Below are 14,616 nucleotides of genomic sequence, written 5' to 3'. Positions count from 1 at the left end.
CATGTCAGAGAATGCAGAATAGACAACAATAACTTAGCGGTGTCATCAGAGTGGCCATCCTGTTGCTCTTGTGTGGTTTGGTTTGTGGGTGTGTTGTATGAATGGGCCCCATTCTATTGCATCCTTGTCCGACTGGTCTGGGCTTTGCAGCTCTGCCATGTGTGAGGAGTTGATCCTTCCATCATGGTCATTCCTCCCCACATCACCACCAGGTGGCCAGACCTGTCCTTCTGACCGGCCTTTCTCATTGTTTCTGCTCTGGCTTTGACACCCTGGTGTTTCTGGTATGACACGTTCAAGGAACAGCTGCTGAGGGATGTGGAGAACAAGACTTTTGAGTAGTGGTTGTATGATCTGCGGATTTTTAGATGCAGACAAAGCAGCCAGAGGAGAGATCTTCTCTCTCTCCACAGCTTTCTGAAAAGTTCTTTTGCGAGACTCTTGTTGCTCTTTTCTCCCTTTTAGCAAGTGATGGCACAAGTGAAAATGGCCTTGAGTTGCTAAACCTTGAGTTTACGTGGTCATGGGCAGCCTTGTTGAGCAGTTCCTGCTTGAGCAGGTTGGGTTGGATTCCACGATCTCCTACATAAACAGAGGGGGATGGGACAAGGGGAAATTTCTTCCCACTGCCTGAGGGTAGGGTTAGATGGGATACTGGGAGGAAATTCTTCCCTGTGTGGGGGATGAGGCCCTGGCACAGGTTGCCCAGAGAAGCTGTGACTGCCGCAACCCCGGTAGTGTTTGAGGCTGGGTTGGCCAGGGCTTGGAGCAACCTGGGATAGTGGAAGAGGTCTTTGTCCACGGCAGGGGCTGGAATGAGAGAGTCCGCAAGGTCCTTTCCAAGCCAAACCATTCTACGATGAGTCTTTGGTCACGTCCAAGAGGTTCCTTGAGCACTAGTGATTCCCTTTGGTGTGATTGTGCTTCCTGGGATGGGCACAGAGTCCTGCTGAGGGAGAAAGTTCCTCACCAGGGAGCAGAATGAAGCCCTCACAATCCAATGAGAATGGTCAGTGATAGACTTGTCTGTGGCACTGAATGGATACACCCAAGGGCTCTGAGGGAGCTGGTGGAACTGCTCTCAAGCCACTTGCTATTCTTTGCCAGCAGTCCTGGCTGACTGGGGAAGTCCCAGTTGATGGAGGCTTGCAAATGGGATTCTTCCCTAGAAGAAGGGCCAGAAGAAGAGTCTGGGCAACTCCAGGCCTATCAGTCTGAGGCCAGTGCTGCAGAAGCTGCTGGAGCAGATCATCTTGAGAGTATTTAATGGCCCCTGCAGGACAACCAGGTGATCAGGCCCAGCCAGCCTGAGTTTAGCAAAGTCAGATCCTTCTTGACCAACCTCATCACCTGAGGTGATGATGTGACCTCCTCAGTAAATGAGGGAAAGGCTGTGGATGATTTTTACTTGGAATGTAGTAAATACTTAAATCTCCAGGCTTGGGAAGGAGTGACTAGAAAGCTGCCCATGGGAAAAGGATCAGGGAGTGCTGGTCGACAGGTCGCTGCACATGGTCCAATGTGTCCCCATGGCCATGAAAACCAATAGCATCCTGGCTTTTATCACCTATAGTGGGGCCAGCAAGTCCATGGCAGTGACTGTCCCACTGTATTGGATACTGGTGAGGCCACACCCTGAATCTGAGGTCAGTTTTAGGCTCCTCAGAGCAAGAAAGATATTGAGGTGCTCGAGGATGTCCAAAGAACAAGGATGTTGGTGAAGAATCTACAGAACCATTTCTGTGAGGAGCAGCTGAGGGAAGGCTGGTTGCTTTGTCTGGGCACCAGGTCAGCTTGAACTAATTGATTCCCCCAGGTTCCTTGTGCACTCCTGGATTCCAGCGCTGGGATGTTCAGAGATTCCCGGTGGAGAGGAGTTGGACAAATGTTTGCTGCCATTGAGAGGTTGTGTTGGAGATATGGGCACAAGTGCATTGGTGTGTCCAAGGCTTTGGGAAAAGGAAGGGCTTGAGCTCTATTCTGGAAACCCAGTGGATGGTTCTGCTGTTGACAGATATCCACGGAGAGGTCTTGTGGCCCCTTTTGCACCCACACTGATGGGCTGTTGACTCCTGACTTTGTGCTAGGTGAAATTGCAAGAGCTCTGGTAGAACAAAGGAGGAGGAGACGTCTCAGGCTATGTTACAAGGATACTTTATTGAGGCAAAAGAAGTATAAGGCAGGAGAAACAAGTGGAAGGGAAATGGTGTGAGGTACAATAAGGGTGACCATCAGTCGAGGTGCTTTGCTTGCAGGAGCTGTTGTCACAGCACCGAGCTGGTGGTGTCAGGGCTGGTGCTGAGGGCCCTTAGCAGATGTAGCCGCCCCTTCTGCCATAGCAGCCCAGGCCTCCCAGCCCATAGCCAAATCCACGGCCATAGCCAAGGCCATAGCCAAAGCCACCAAATCCACCAGAGATGGGCTGTCCCTGGGCACTGAGTTCAGTGCCAACAGCAGCCGAGGAGGTGGATCCGACGGCAGTGTTCTGGGGGAAGGAGGTCATGATGGGTCCTGGCAGGGTGACCAGCACCGGGGAAGGGTTGGTGACGACGCTGGAGTTCTGGCATTGCAGGGCACAGGGCTCGTTGCAGCTGTTGGCCAGTGGGGTGGGTCCACAGGGGCGGCAGAGGTTGTAGCCGGCCATGGGTGTGGTGTGGAGGGTCCCTGGAAGAGAGAGAATTGAGACAGGGCAGAGGGGTGTGGGGGTGCGAGGGACCATGGTGCTGGAGGGCCACGGGATTGTGGAGGCTGTTGTGGGGCTGTGGGGAGGTGTGAGGGCTGCTGAGGCTGGGGCCGAGCATGCTGGCAGAGAGGGGTCAAGGGTGCAGGAGCAGGACTGTCAGGGACTTGAGACTCACCTTGTTGTCGGCAGGAGCAGGAGGAGAAGGTGTGAGGAGAAGTGTGTGAGGGAGACAGGCACTGGGCCGGCTTTTATGCTGGTTGTGGAGGGGCGGGCCAGCCTCAGCCAATGCCCTTGGGGCATTTCTCAGGCAGCAGCTTTTGCCTGGCCCAGACTGGCAAATCTTCAGGCAGGGAGTGTTTTCCTTCCCACATCTGTGCAGTTTGATGTCCTGCTCTTGAGACCATGTCCGTCTGACCTTTGCGGCTACTTTTATGTGGAAGTATTAGAGAAATATTCTTTTGCTGAGGAGGCATGTTGGGGCAGTTTGAAGAAGCGACCCAAGCTTTGAAGGGGTGGGGTGTCATCGGTCACCCTCTGCCACTGGTTGTGGTTGCATTTAGAAGAGGGGCCTGTTTTCCTCACAGCCCTGTCAGGCTAGTCTGGGCTTTGCAGCTCTGCCAGGTATTGGGACCTGCCCTGCCAGTGCATTTTTTCCCTTTTCCTTTGTAAACACCTTTCCAGGGACCTTGTTCCTGCAGACAAGGATGGGACAATTATTTTCACCTGGGAAGCACTGTCAGTGCAGGTTGGACAAGAAGGTGAAAAGGAGCGGTTAGAGTTGATTTTGGAGGGCAAAATTGTATCTTAGTGACTTCTGTGTTACCTACAGAGAAGAAAATCTTATTGTTAATGATGCGAGAGCCATGGCCTCTGTTTACCCCCACCTCTTAGCATTGTCTTTGACACTGTCTCCTACTGCATCATTCCAAACTATCCAGCAATGTACAGGTGGTGTAAACGGTCAGTGAGGTGAACTGCTATTATTTATCAAATATTTAACAGGCTGGGCCAGGAGGCTTGTGATCCAAAGTCCAGATGAAATCAAGTCTCAAGTGATGCTGGCTCAAGGGTTGTGTTCCTGGAGCCAATGCTGTTCAGCCTCCTCAACAATAATGTGGGTTGGTGTGAGCACTTCTGGCCTACCCTGGGAAAGAAGCCCATGGATTTAGTGAAACAAGATCAGTTCTGGACCACATGGATAATGCAAGTGTTGGAGAGTCTTTCCTAGAGAGGCTGGAGAGCTCTCAGGACTCTCAGGAGACAAGGATGGACAGGGGAATGTCATAAATGTGTGCAAATCTCTGATGGCAGGAAACAAAGTCGAGGCAGCCTGGCTGTTCTCAGCACATGTAAAGAAAAAGAGGGCAAGGGCATGAGTGAAAACAGGTGGCATTTCATGGGCAGAGCAGAGGATCCTTTTTCAGTGTGAGGGTGGTGACAAAGTGGAAGAGGTGGAGCAGTCTCTGTCCTGGGAGATCCATGCCCAATGGCCATGCTCCTGGACATCCTTCTCTGGGTAGGCCTGCTTACACAGAGGGGATGGAAGCACTTGCACTCCTGAGTTTCTCTAAAAGTTGATGATGTCGTAACTGCTTTTTTGGAGGGTTTGAGAGTCCCTCTGGAAAGAGAGATTGTCAAGTGTGTGCTTGATGCCTTGAGAGGCCTCCTAGAAACAGAGACTAGATGGGAGTAAGGGAATTATGCACAGAGTGACTTTGCCAGAACACTGAGCAAGGCATTGTTATGTCAAAGCCTTTGTTGTAGCAAGTGATGGGCTTGTGACTTGTTCTGGAATTTCCCACCCCTGTGTTTCCCCCTGGCTTTCTGTGTTTCTACTGGAGGGGCCATCTTTGCTATGACAATTTTTGTGGTTCTTTTCCACCTTCCCTGAGAGTCTGTGAAGCCCTGGTTTGTGTAAAGTGAGATTGTGAGACTACTGGAAGAAAAAAAGGAGAGATCTGTTGTGTTGGGATGCAAGAGAACTTTATTAAGCAGAAGGAATGAAGAGACAGGAGCAGACAGTGGAAGGAATCTGGTGTTACATGCAAGTAGAGTGACCATCAGCTGAGATGCTTTCCTTGTGGGAGCTGTTGCCCAAGCACCAAGCTGGTGGTGTCAGGGGTGGTGCCAAGGACCCTTAGCAGATGTAGCCACCCCTTCTGCCATAGCAGCCCAGGCCACCCAGCCCATAGCCAAATCCACGGCCATAGCCAAAGCCACCAAAGCCTCCAGAGATGGGCTGTCCCTGGGCACTGAGTTCACTGCCAACAACAGCCGAGGAGGTGGATCCGACGGCGGTGTTCTGGGGGAAGGAGGTCATGATGGGTCCTGGCAGGGTGACCAGCACTGTGGAAGGCTGGATGACAACACGGGAGTCCTGGCATTGCAGGGCACAGGGCTCGTTGCAGCTGTTGGCCAGTGGGGTAGGTCCACAGGGGCTGCAGAGGTTGTAGCAGGCCATGGGTGTGGTCTGGAGGATCCCTGGAAGAGAGAGGGGAATGAGGCAGGGCAGGGGTGTGGGGGCGTGAGGGGCGGTGATGCAGGAGGGTGAGGGAGTGTGGAGACTGTTGTGGGGCTGTGGGGAGGCGTGAGGGCTGCTGAGGCTGGGATCGAGCGTGCTGGCAGAGAGGGGCCAGGGGTGTGGGAGGAGGAGGGTCAGAGACTTGATGTCCTGGTTGTCAGCAGGAGCAGGAGGAGGTGTGAGGAGAAGTGTGTGAGGGAGAGAGGCACTGGGCCGGCTTTTATGCTGGTCCTAGAGAGATGGGACAGCCTTGTCCCCTGCTCTTGGGGCATTTTTTAGGCAGCAGCTCTTCGTTGGCTGAGTCTCGTAAGTCCTCAGTTTGGGAGCATTTTCATTCCCACAATTTGGCAGTGTCATGTCCTACTCTTGAAACATGTCTATCTGTCCTTGGAGGCAGCTTTAAAGTGAGAGTTGGTATCTGGGAGCTTTTGATTGTTCCGTGTGTGTCAGGGAGGGCTGAATAAACAACCAGAGCCCAGGAGATGTGCGATGTCTTCAGTGAGGTCATATTGTGGCATTTGTGTGCTGTGGTTTGTGGGTGCCGTGTGAGGACTCAGCTCATCCCCTTTTGTCTTGAATGAGATCAAGAGAGAGGAACTGGAAAACCAGGCACTAGTTAGGATGGATTTGTTTCATTTTTATGGTCCATTTGGATTTGTGAAAATTACATGACAATGAACCATTTCATTTTAAGCGTATTTCTTGACATCATTAAGAAATTCAAAAAACAAACAACTAATGGTGTCCGATCCCTTTTTTACCAAGGCTGGTCTGTGACTTCAATTCACTTATTCTGTATTCAAGCCGTAAAGTTTCATATCTTATGAATGGAGCAGGAGTTGTCCCTGTACCATTGTGGGAAAAGGGACCCCCAGTCTCCAGATCAGGACTGGGGAGAAGTGTTGTGATGAGGCCATGGGAGGTGACTCTGGGTGTCTCCTGAACACTGGTGAGGTCCCACGTGAGGTGTTCTGAACAGTTCTGGGCTTGCCATGTGTAAATGAAGTAGATTTAGTGAAAGAAAAGCAGTTCAGGGCCAGTAAGATTCCAAAGGGTCTGGAGGATCATTCCTAGAGGAGAGACTGCGAGAGCTGAGGCTCCCAGGAGACACGGATCAACAAGGGGGTGTCATCAGTGTGTGCAAATTCCTGATGGCAGAGAATGAAGTCGAGGCAGCCCAGCAGTTCTTAGCAGTGCACATGTGGAGGACAAGAGGCCTTGGGCACAAGTGAAAACAGATGGAATTCCATGGGCAAGGCAGAAAAGCCTTTTTCAGTGTGAGTTTTGTCCCAGAGTAGAAGAAGGTGGTGGAGTCTGTCCTGGGAGATCCAACACTGAACTGTCCAAGGTCCTGGAAACCTGGCTTTAGCTGACTCTGATCAAGCAGAAGAGAATGAACCAATTGAACTCCAGAGTTCCTGCCTAAGTGGATGAGGTTCCTATTTTATTATTTGGGAAGGTTAGAGTGTCCTGCTGGGAAGAGAGATTTTCGAGTGTGTCCTGGCACAGAGACACTTTGAGAGAGCCATGAGCAAGAGAAATTTCTTGTGTCAAAGACTTTGGTACAGTAGGTGATGGGCTTGTGTCACCCCTCAATCCCTGCTTCCCATGCCAGTCTTGATTGTTACTCATGGTCTCATATTTTCTAAGAAAGGTGTTGAGCCCCTTTTCCATTCACCCCAATGGTTTGTTTATTTCTGGCATCGTGCTGAGTGAGGAGGTGAGACCATCGGAATTCAGAAAGATGAGGAGACAGCTCAGGTTTGATGCAGGAAATCTTTATTGAGGCAAACAATGGAAAAGACAAGAGAAACAACTAGAAGGGATCTGGTGTGAGGTAGAAGTAGGGCAACCATCAGCCAAGGTGCTTTGCTTGCAGGAGCTGTTGCCAGAGCACCAAGCTGGTGGTGTCAGGGCTGGTACTGAGAGCCCTTAGCAGATGTAGCCACCCCTTCTGCCATAGCAGCCCAGGCCTCCCAGCCCATAGCCAAGGCCATAGCCAAGGCCGAAGCCAAAGCCACCAGAGATGGGCTGTCCCTGGGCACTGAGTTCACTGCCAACAGCAGCCGAGGAGGTGGATCCGACGGCGGTGTTCTGGGGGAAGGAGGTCATGATGGGTCCTGGCAGGGTAACCAGCACAGGGGAAGGGTTGATGACAACGCTGGAGTCCTGGCATTGCAGGGCACAGGGCTCGTTGCAGCTGTTGGCCAGCGGGGTGGGTCCGCAGGGCTGGCAGCGGTTGTAGCAGGCCATGGGTGTGGTGTGGAGGGTCCCTGGAAGAGAGAGGGGAGTGAGGCAGGGCAGGGGTGTGGGGGTTTGAGGGGGAGTCTGTTGTGGGGCTGTGTGGAGGCGTGAGGGCTGCTGAGGGGGAATGAGTGTGGTGTAAGAGAGGGGCCTGGGGGTGCAGGAGCAGGAGGGGTAGGGGCTTGAGACTCACCTGGTTGTCAGCACAGGAGAAGCAGAAGGTGTGAGGAGAAGCGTGTGAGGGAGAGAGGCACTGAGCTGGCTTTTATGCTGGTCATGGAGGGGCGGGACAGCCCTGTCCCATGGCCTTGGGACATTTTGCAGGCTGCAGCTCATGGCTGGCTCAGCCTGGTGAGTCATGAGGTGGGGAGTATTTTCCTTCCTGCAATTCTGCAATTCCATGTCCTCCCCCTGAGTCCATCTGAACTTGGTGGCACCTTTAAAGTGAGAGGTTGCCTTTGGGAGGATTGGATTGTTCAGTGTGTGTCAGGGAGGACTGAATAAACAACCAGAGCCCCAGAGAATTGCGATGTCATCAGTGAGGTCATTTCATGGCACTGGTGTGCTGTGGTTTGTGGTTGCCTTGTGATGACTGGGCTCCTCTTCTGTGCCAATGGATGTCCATCAGTCATTGTGTTGCACCCAGGAATGCTGAGGGAGCTGCTGATGTCTTGGGGAGGTCACTCTGCAATTGCTTGGAAAGGTCACAGTGCCTGGGAGCAGTTCCTGAATGATGAAAGACAGTTCATCCCCTTGTGTCTTGAATGGGGTCAAGGGAGAGGATCTGGAAAAGTAGAAGGCTGTACTTGCTCCATTGTTATTGTCCATTTGGATTTCTCAACTTTGCATGTCAAAGTACTCTGCTGAATAAGTATTTCCTGACCTCATTCAGAAATCAAGAAACAAACAATAAACCTGGCCTGATCCCTTTTTTTCCCAAGTTGTTCTGTGACATGACTTCACTTATTCCACATTCAAGCCACAAGGTATGACTTGTAATTCTTAATATTTTGTTCCTGTTAGCAAAACCCAATAATTACTAACTCATGGTCAGCAAGCCCCTCTTTCCTTTTCTGTCATGACGTGGGTGTTTCTTTATGGAATTCTATGATTCCATGTCCTGCTCTTGACTCCTTTTCCTTCTAACCTTGGCAGCTGCTTTTAAGGTGTGTGTTGGTATTTGGGAGGGTTTGCATGGAAGTTGAGTGTGAGGGAGGGCTGAATAAACAACCAAAGCATTGGAGAGGTGGGGTTGTCATGAGTGAGGTCACTGCATGACATTCATGTATTGTGGTTTGTGGATGTGTTTTTGTGCCGGTTTGGCCAAATTTAGAAATATATCCTCTGAGAGAAGGCAGGTCACCACCCCTCCCCCACCAGGTTCGGGAAAGAATAAATTTTCCGTGAAGGAAAGTGAAGGAGATGAAAACTATTTATTTTAACAAACACACGGGAAAAGGAAAATAATGCTAAATGATAAAATCTTTGACTGTGGAGAAAATACCTGGGAAAGTGTTAGAGTCCTCCCTTTGGTCTCCTCAGAGCTGGGGCCTGGCCCAGCGCCAGGCCCTCTGTGCTTGGCGGAAAGTCCTCCCGATGTGTTCTGATATTGAAGCAGTCCACAGAAAAAGGGAAAAAATCCAAAATTCCAGGGAAGGAAAAAAAGTTCAACTCTCAGTCTCCCTTTGGAGATAAAGAAGCTGAAACTGGCCAGAAGCTGACAGGGAAGCAGCAAACCGGGTGCCTCCTCCCTCCCCTGCCGCAGCTGAAAAAAAGTTGCTATCTCTGTGTGACCTTGAACAAGCTGCAAACTGCTTTGAAAAAGTTTTGCTCAGTTTTTCCTTCCTCCTCTAAGGCTCAGTTTAAAGGCATAGAAAGGTACAAGAATTAATTTCTGGGCATAGAGCAGCGATATGGGATACACATCATGAAGTCACCCCAAGACAGTTTTGAAGAGGAGATTCCCTCCCAGCCCTGTCAGGCTGCTCTGGGATTTGCAGCTGTACTGGAGGTGTTGCCTCTTCCCTCACATTTCATCCCTCGTCACATTGCTCCCACCTGCCCAAGCTTGGCACTAGACCTGACCTTTTCTGTAGACTGCTCTGTGGGTGTCTTGGTGCTCCTCTTGCTTTTAAGCTTTTGATATCCGGGCCCTTTTGGACCTTTACGGAGGCTGTGTGCCAACAGATGAGGCCACTTGTCATTGTCAGAAAGAGGATTTGGAGGTCGCCCAGGGTTTTTGGAGGAGAGCATTGCATGGTCCCCAACAAGCCAGGCAAGTCCAGGTTGTGCCAGTGCCCAGCGTAGTGGACTGAGAAAGGTCTGAAGGGCTGGACCCAGAGGCTTGTGGTCAGTGTCCCAAAGTCCAGATGGAAGCCAAGCTCCAGTGCTGTAGTCCAGGAGTTGGATCCACTGGGCCAACACTGAAAACCTGACAGGTGCTGGACATCCGATGGCGTTCTGTAAGGGCAGCTGCCAAGTGCTTTTTCTTGGGAGGAGTCTTCCTGGGTAGGAAGGAATGTCTAGGTTTCTGCTGGAACAATAGTTTTATTTTGAGAAAAAGCCTTTGTGGTTCTGATTGAGAAGGAAAGGACCAGGAGGTGTCCCTGTGTGGGAAAAGGGACCCCATATATCCAGGGTAGTATTGGGAAAAGTGTTATGACCAAGCAGGGAGAAGTGGCTTATGCGGTCTGTTCAGCACTGCTGAGGTCCCATGGGAGGTGTTGTGGGCAGTTCTGGGCTCCTCAGGGTGAAAATGAAGTAGATGTAGTGAATCTAGACCATCTCAGGACAACAAGACTCCAAAGGGGCTGGAGAATCTTTCATAGAGGAGAGGCTGAGAAAGCTGGGACTCCCAGGAGATGAGGGTGGATGGGGGCATGTCATCAGTGTGTGCAAATCCCTGATGGCAGGGAATGAAGTGAAGGAGCCCGGCTGTTCTCAGCAGTGCACACTTGCAGGACAAGAGGCCTTGGGGGCAAGTGAGAACAGATGGAATTCCCTGGGCAAAGAAGGCAAGAATCTTTCACTGTGGTGGTGGCCACAGAGTGAAAGAGTTGGTGGTGGTGGAGCCGCTGTCCTGGGAGAGCCAAACCTGAACTGTCCATGGTTCTGGAATTCCTGCTCTTGCTTGAGCAGGGCAGTTGAAGCACTTGCACTCCAGAGTTTGTGCCCAAGCAGAAGATTTTGTGACTCTTTTTGCTGGAAGGGTTCAAGAGTACTGGTGGGAAGAGAGTTTATCAAGTGTGTGCTGGCATGGGAAGATTTACCAGAGCTGTACCCAGGAGAGCATTAACGTGTCCAAGGCTTTGGTGTATCAGGTAAGGTGAGTGTGACATGTTCTGGAGGGTGTCCCCTCCTCTGCTTCCCGTGCCAGACTTTGTTATTACTTCTTTTTACATATTTGTGAGGAAAGGTGTTGTTCGTCTGTTCCATGTACCCCAATGTCCTGTTGAGCTGTGGAATGTGCTGGGTAAGGATGTGAGGCCATGGGAATAAAAAAACAAGAGGAGGAGTCTCAGGCTTTGATGCAGAAAAACTTTACTGAGGCAAAGGAATGAAGAGGCAGGAGAAAAAAGTGGAAGGAATACAATGTGAGGTGCAAGTAGGGAGACCATCAACCAAGGTGCTTTGCTTGCAGGAGCTGTTGCCAGAGCCCCGAGCTGGTGATGTCAGAGGTGGTGCTGAGGGCCCTTAGCAGATGTAGCCACCCCTTCTGCCATAGCAGCCCAGGCCTCCCAGCCCATAGCCAAAGCCACGGCCGTAGCCAAGGCCGTAGCCAAAGCCACCAAATCCACCAGAGATGGGCTGTCCCTGGGCACTGAGTTCACTGCCAACAGCAGCTGAGGAGGTGGATCCGACGGCGGTGTTCTGGGGGAAGGAGGTCATGATGGGTCCTGGCAGGGTGACCAGCACAGGGGAAGGGTTGATGACAACGTGGGAGTCCTGGCATTGCAGGGCACAGGGCTCGTTGCAGCTGTTGGCCAGCGGGGTGGGTCCACAGGGGCGGCAGAGGTCGTAGCAGGCCATGGGTGTGGTGTGGAGGGTCCCTGGAAGAGAGAGGGGAGTGAGGCAGGGCAGGGGTGTGGGGGTGCAAGGGGCAGTGATGCGGGAGAGATGTGGGGAGTGTGGAGTCTGTTATGGGGCTATGGGGAGGCGTGAGGGCTGCTGAGGCTGGGGCCGAGTGTGCTGGCAGAGAGGGGCCAGGGGTGCAGGAGCAGGAGGATCAGGGGCTTGAGACTCACCTTGTTGTCAGCAGGAGCTGGAGGAGAAGGCGTGAGGCGAAGTGTGTGAGGGAGAGAGGCACTGGGCCGGCTTTTATGCTGGTTGTGGAGGGTCGGGACAGCCTTGTCCCATGGCTTTAGGGCGTTTTGCAGGCAGCAGCTCTTGGCTGGCCCAGCCTGGTGAGTCATGATTTGGGGAGTGTTTTCCTCCCTGCAATTCTGCAATTCCCTTGAGTCCGTGTCCATCTGACCTTGGCCACAGATTTTAATTCAGAGAAATAGAGGCCAATGGATTGGTACTGTTTTTTTCTTGAATGTCGAAGGTGCAAACAAAGCCTATCGGAATTTGGGTGTTGTCTCCTGTCATCAGTTGGCTCCTCAGCCATTCCTCCTAGCCACACCTCTTTCTATGCTGGCCGGGATATGTTTGGTGTTCTGGGCTGAAATTTCATAAATTGATCGTAAGGTGGCCCTGTATACTTTGCAGAGAAAAGCTCCAGCAGTTACCCTGACAGGATTGGGAAAAGAAATACAATAAGGTTGAGGGAGATGACCCTCCTGTTCCCCACCACTGGTGGGGCTCCACAGAGGAACAAGGACATGGGCATGGTTGACCAAGACCGGTGCGGGGAGACCACGACACTGACAGGACTGGGATATCCTTAAGATGAGGAGAAGCTGGGAGTTCCTTGAGTCAGGAGGCAAGGATGCAAAATGGACCATTTTGTACATATGTCATGGCATGACCTCAGTGATGACAGCCCAATTCTCCTAAGCTGTGATTGAATCTTCTATGTGTCGTGACACGCACAATCAACAACAACACATTGGTCTCTAATTCTCACAACTAAAACCTACCACCAAGGTCAGATGGAGACGGCCTCAGGAGAAGAACGTGAAATTGCACAATTCCACAGAGGAACAACTGCACCATGACAAAGAAGGGAACAGGAACTCACTGGTTCTCCGTTAGTAATTAATGTTGTTGTCACAGGAACAACACATTAAGACTTACAAGTTATAAGTTATGAAAACTTGTGGCTTGAACGCGGAAAACAGTAATTGATGTCACAGGCCAACCAGGGAAAAAAGGGATCGGGCCACGTTTGTTGGATTTCTGAATGAGGTCAAGGAATACTCTTTATATGTCACAGTATACTGTCATGTAAATTCCAAAATACAAATAGACCATAAGAGTGGAACAAGTTCAGCCTGAACAGCCTCTCGTTTTCCAGATCTTCTCTCTTGATCCCATTCAAGACACAAGGTCATGAGCTCTCTTTCCTCTATCCGGAACTGCTCCCAGGTACCGTGACCTTTCCAAACTCTTCCAGAGTGACCTCCCCAGGACATCAACACCTCCCTTAGCATTCCTGGGTGCAATGCAATGCCTGATGGACATCCATTGGCACGGAAGAGGAGCCCAGTCATCACAAGGCACCCACAAACCACAGCACATGAGTGCCACAAAATGACCTCACTGATGACATTGTACCTTTTTTGGGTGCTGGTTGTTTATTCAGCCCTTCCTGACACACACTGAACAATCAAATCCCCGTCAATTACCAGCTCCCAATTAAAAGTTGATGCCAAGGTCAGATGGACACAAACAGAAGAGCAGGACATGGAATTGCAGAATTCACAAAGGAGAGCACTCCCCACCTCATGACTCACCATCCTGGGCCACGAAAGAGCTGCTGCCTCCAAAATGCCCCAAGGCCATGGTTCAAGGCTGTCCCGCCCCTCCAGGACCAGCATAAAATCGGCCCAGTGCCTCTCTCCCTCACACACTTCTCCTCACGCCTTCTCCTCCTGTGCTGAAGACAAGGTGAGTCTCAAGCCCTCCTGCTCCTGCCCTCCTGGACCCTCTCTTCCAGCACACTTGGCCCCAGCCTCAGCAGCCCTCACGCCTCCCCACAGCCCCACAACAACCTCCACAATCCCTCAACCTCCTGCATCACAGCCCCTCACACCCCGGCCCTGCCTCACTCCCCTCTCTCTTCCAGGGACCCTCCACACCACACCCATGGCCTGCTACAACCGCTGCCAGCCCTGCGGACCCACCCCGCTGGCCAACAGCTGCAACGAGCCCTGTGCCCTGCAATGCCAGGACTCCCACGTTGTCATCAACCCTTCCCCCGTGCTGGTCACCCTGCCAGGACCCATCATGACCTCCTTCCCCCAGAACACTGCCGTCGGATCCACCTCCTCGGCTGCTGTTGGCAGTGAACTCAGTGTGCAGGGACAGCCCATCTCTGGTGGATTTGGCTTCGGCCTTGGCTATGGCTATGGGCTGGGAGGCCTGGGCTGCTATGGCAGAAGGGGCGGCTACATCTGCTAAGGGCCCTCGGCACCATCCTTAACACCAACCACCCACTGTGGGGCTGGAAGGCATTGATGATCTGGCAAAACCTCTTGTAACCAAAGGACCTTGGCTGATGGCCACTCTACTTGCACCTCAGCCTGGCTCCCTTCCATTTGCTGTTCATGACCTTTCTGTGTTCTAACTCAATAAAGTTTTCCTGCATCATATTTTAAGATGACTCCTTCTTCTTTCTTCCCAAAGACTCTTCTAATCTCACTCAGCAATAAGCCAGGATTGGGTTAGGGTTAGGGTTAGGGTTAGGGTTAGGGTTCACCCATTGGGGTGGGTGAGAAAGTGCACCAGTACCTCTTTTAGGAAATGTTTCCCCATTCTACTACCAACTGGCACAATTTGCTCTTCCAGTGCATCATCACACAAACCCTTCAGCTACTGAATCACAGGCCTGGATACACTAATGCAGGTCTATCCCTGCCTCTGATACAAGCCCGTCTGGGTGGCGTGTTTACTTTGGCTGGACACCAACAGCTCCATGTTCCTGTGTGGAGAACAGGGATGAGTGGTGACCCACAGACTCATCCTGGAACCAGTATAACTCCCTGACTCTCATCATCTTCCAGGC

At 51.7% G+C, this 14,616-nt stretch overlaps 6 protein-coding genes across 7 annotated transcripts in view; 1 reads left to right on the top strand and 5 right to left on the bottom strand.

The window, feature by feature from the left end:
• The window catches only part of LOC121660417 (feather keratin B-4-like), a 7,921-nt gene extending 2,506 nt beyond the window's left edge, over nt 1-5,415 (bottom strand). Inside the window, exon 1 of the mRNA XM_042019773.1 lies at nt 5,352-5,415. The gene's annotated coding sequence lies outside the window, so the exon portion shown is untranslated. The remainder of the gene's footprint in view (nt 1-5,351) is intronic.
• On the bottom strand, nt 2,139-2,971 carry LOC121660419 (feather beta keratin-like). Its single transcript, XM_042019775.1, has 2 exons — nt 2,859-2,971; nt 2,139-2,664 (listed from the first exon to the last, which is right to left on the bottom strand). Exon 2 carries the CDS (start codon nt 2,642-2,644, stop codon nt 2,309-2,311), a length of 336 nt encoding a protein of 111 aa, XP_041875709.1. The 5' UTR covers nt 2,645-2,664; nt 2,859-2,971; the 3' UTR covers nt 2,139-2,308.
• Nucleotides 4,735-5,184, bottom strand: LOC121660420 (feather beta keratin-like). The gene has a single exon (XM_042019776.1). It carries the CDS (start codon nt 5,142-5,144, stop codon nt 4,821-4,823), a length of 324 nt encoding a protein of 107 aa, XP_041875710.1. The 5' UTR covers nt 5,145-5,184; the 3' UTR covers nt 4,735-4,820.
• A 1,551-nt stretch (nt 5,416-6,966) lies between the features above and the next one.
• LOC121660421 (feather beta keratin-like) lies at nt 6,967-11,737 on the bottom strand. Of its 2 annotated transcripts, none has more exons than XM_042019778.1 (2): nt 11,697-11,737; nt 6,967-7,480 (listed from the first exon to the last, which is right to left on the bottom strand). In XM_042019778.1, the coding sequence occupies exon 2, from the start codon at nt 7,455-7,457 to the stop codon at nt 7,137-7,139; it is 321 nt and encodes a 106-aa protein (XP_041875712.1). In that variant the 5' UTR covers nt 7,458-7,480; nt 11,697-11,737; the 3' UTR covers nt 6,967-7,136. The 2 variants fall into 2 exon arrangements, with proteins under 2 accessions (XP_041875712.1, XP_041875711.1); XM_042019777.1 differs by lacking the exon at nt 11,697-11,737 and adding an exon at nt 7,642-7,739 and having other exon boundaries at nt 6,967-7,477.
• LOC121660418 (feather beta keratin-like) lies at nt 10,966-11,791 on the bottom strand. Its single transcript, XM_042019774.1, has 2 exons — nt 11,693-11,791; nt 10,966-11,497 (listed from the first exon to the last, which is right to left on the bottom strand). Exon 2 carries the CDS (start codon nt 11,475-11,477, stop codon nt 11,142-11,144), a length of 336 nt encoding a protein of 111 aa, XP_041875708.1. The 5' UTR covers nt 11,478-11,497; nt 11,693-11,791; the 3' UTR covers nt 10,966-11,141.
• A 1,650-nt stretch (nt 11,792-13,441) lies between these two features.
• LOC121660423 (feather beta keratin-like) lies at nt 13,442-14,203 on the top strand. Its single transcript, XM_042019779.1, has 2 exons — nt 13,442-13,499; nt 13,678-14,203. Exon 2 carries the CDS (start codon nt 13,698-13,700, stop codon nt 14,010-14,012), a length of 315 nt encoding a protein of 104 aa, XP_041875713.1. The 5' UTR covers nt 13,442-13,499; nt 13,678-13,697; the 3' UTR covers nt 14,013-14,203.
• Nucleotides 14,204-14,616: the final 413 nt, after the last annotated feature.

The sequence above is a fragment of the Corvus kubaryi genome, unplaced genomic scaffold, assembly GCF_017639235.1.
Source record: "Corvus kubaryi isolate FWS band 111438036 unplaced genomic scaffold, C.kubaryi_AGA036_p1.0 35371, whole genome shotgun sequence".
NCBI classification, from domain to species: Eukaryota; Metazoa; Chordata; class Aves; order Passeriformes; family Corvidae; genus Corvus; species Corvus kubaryi.
The sequence above is the reverse complement of the archived record's forward strand: the minus strand, read 5'-3'. Positions and strand labels throughout refer to the sequence as shown.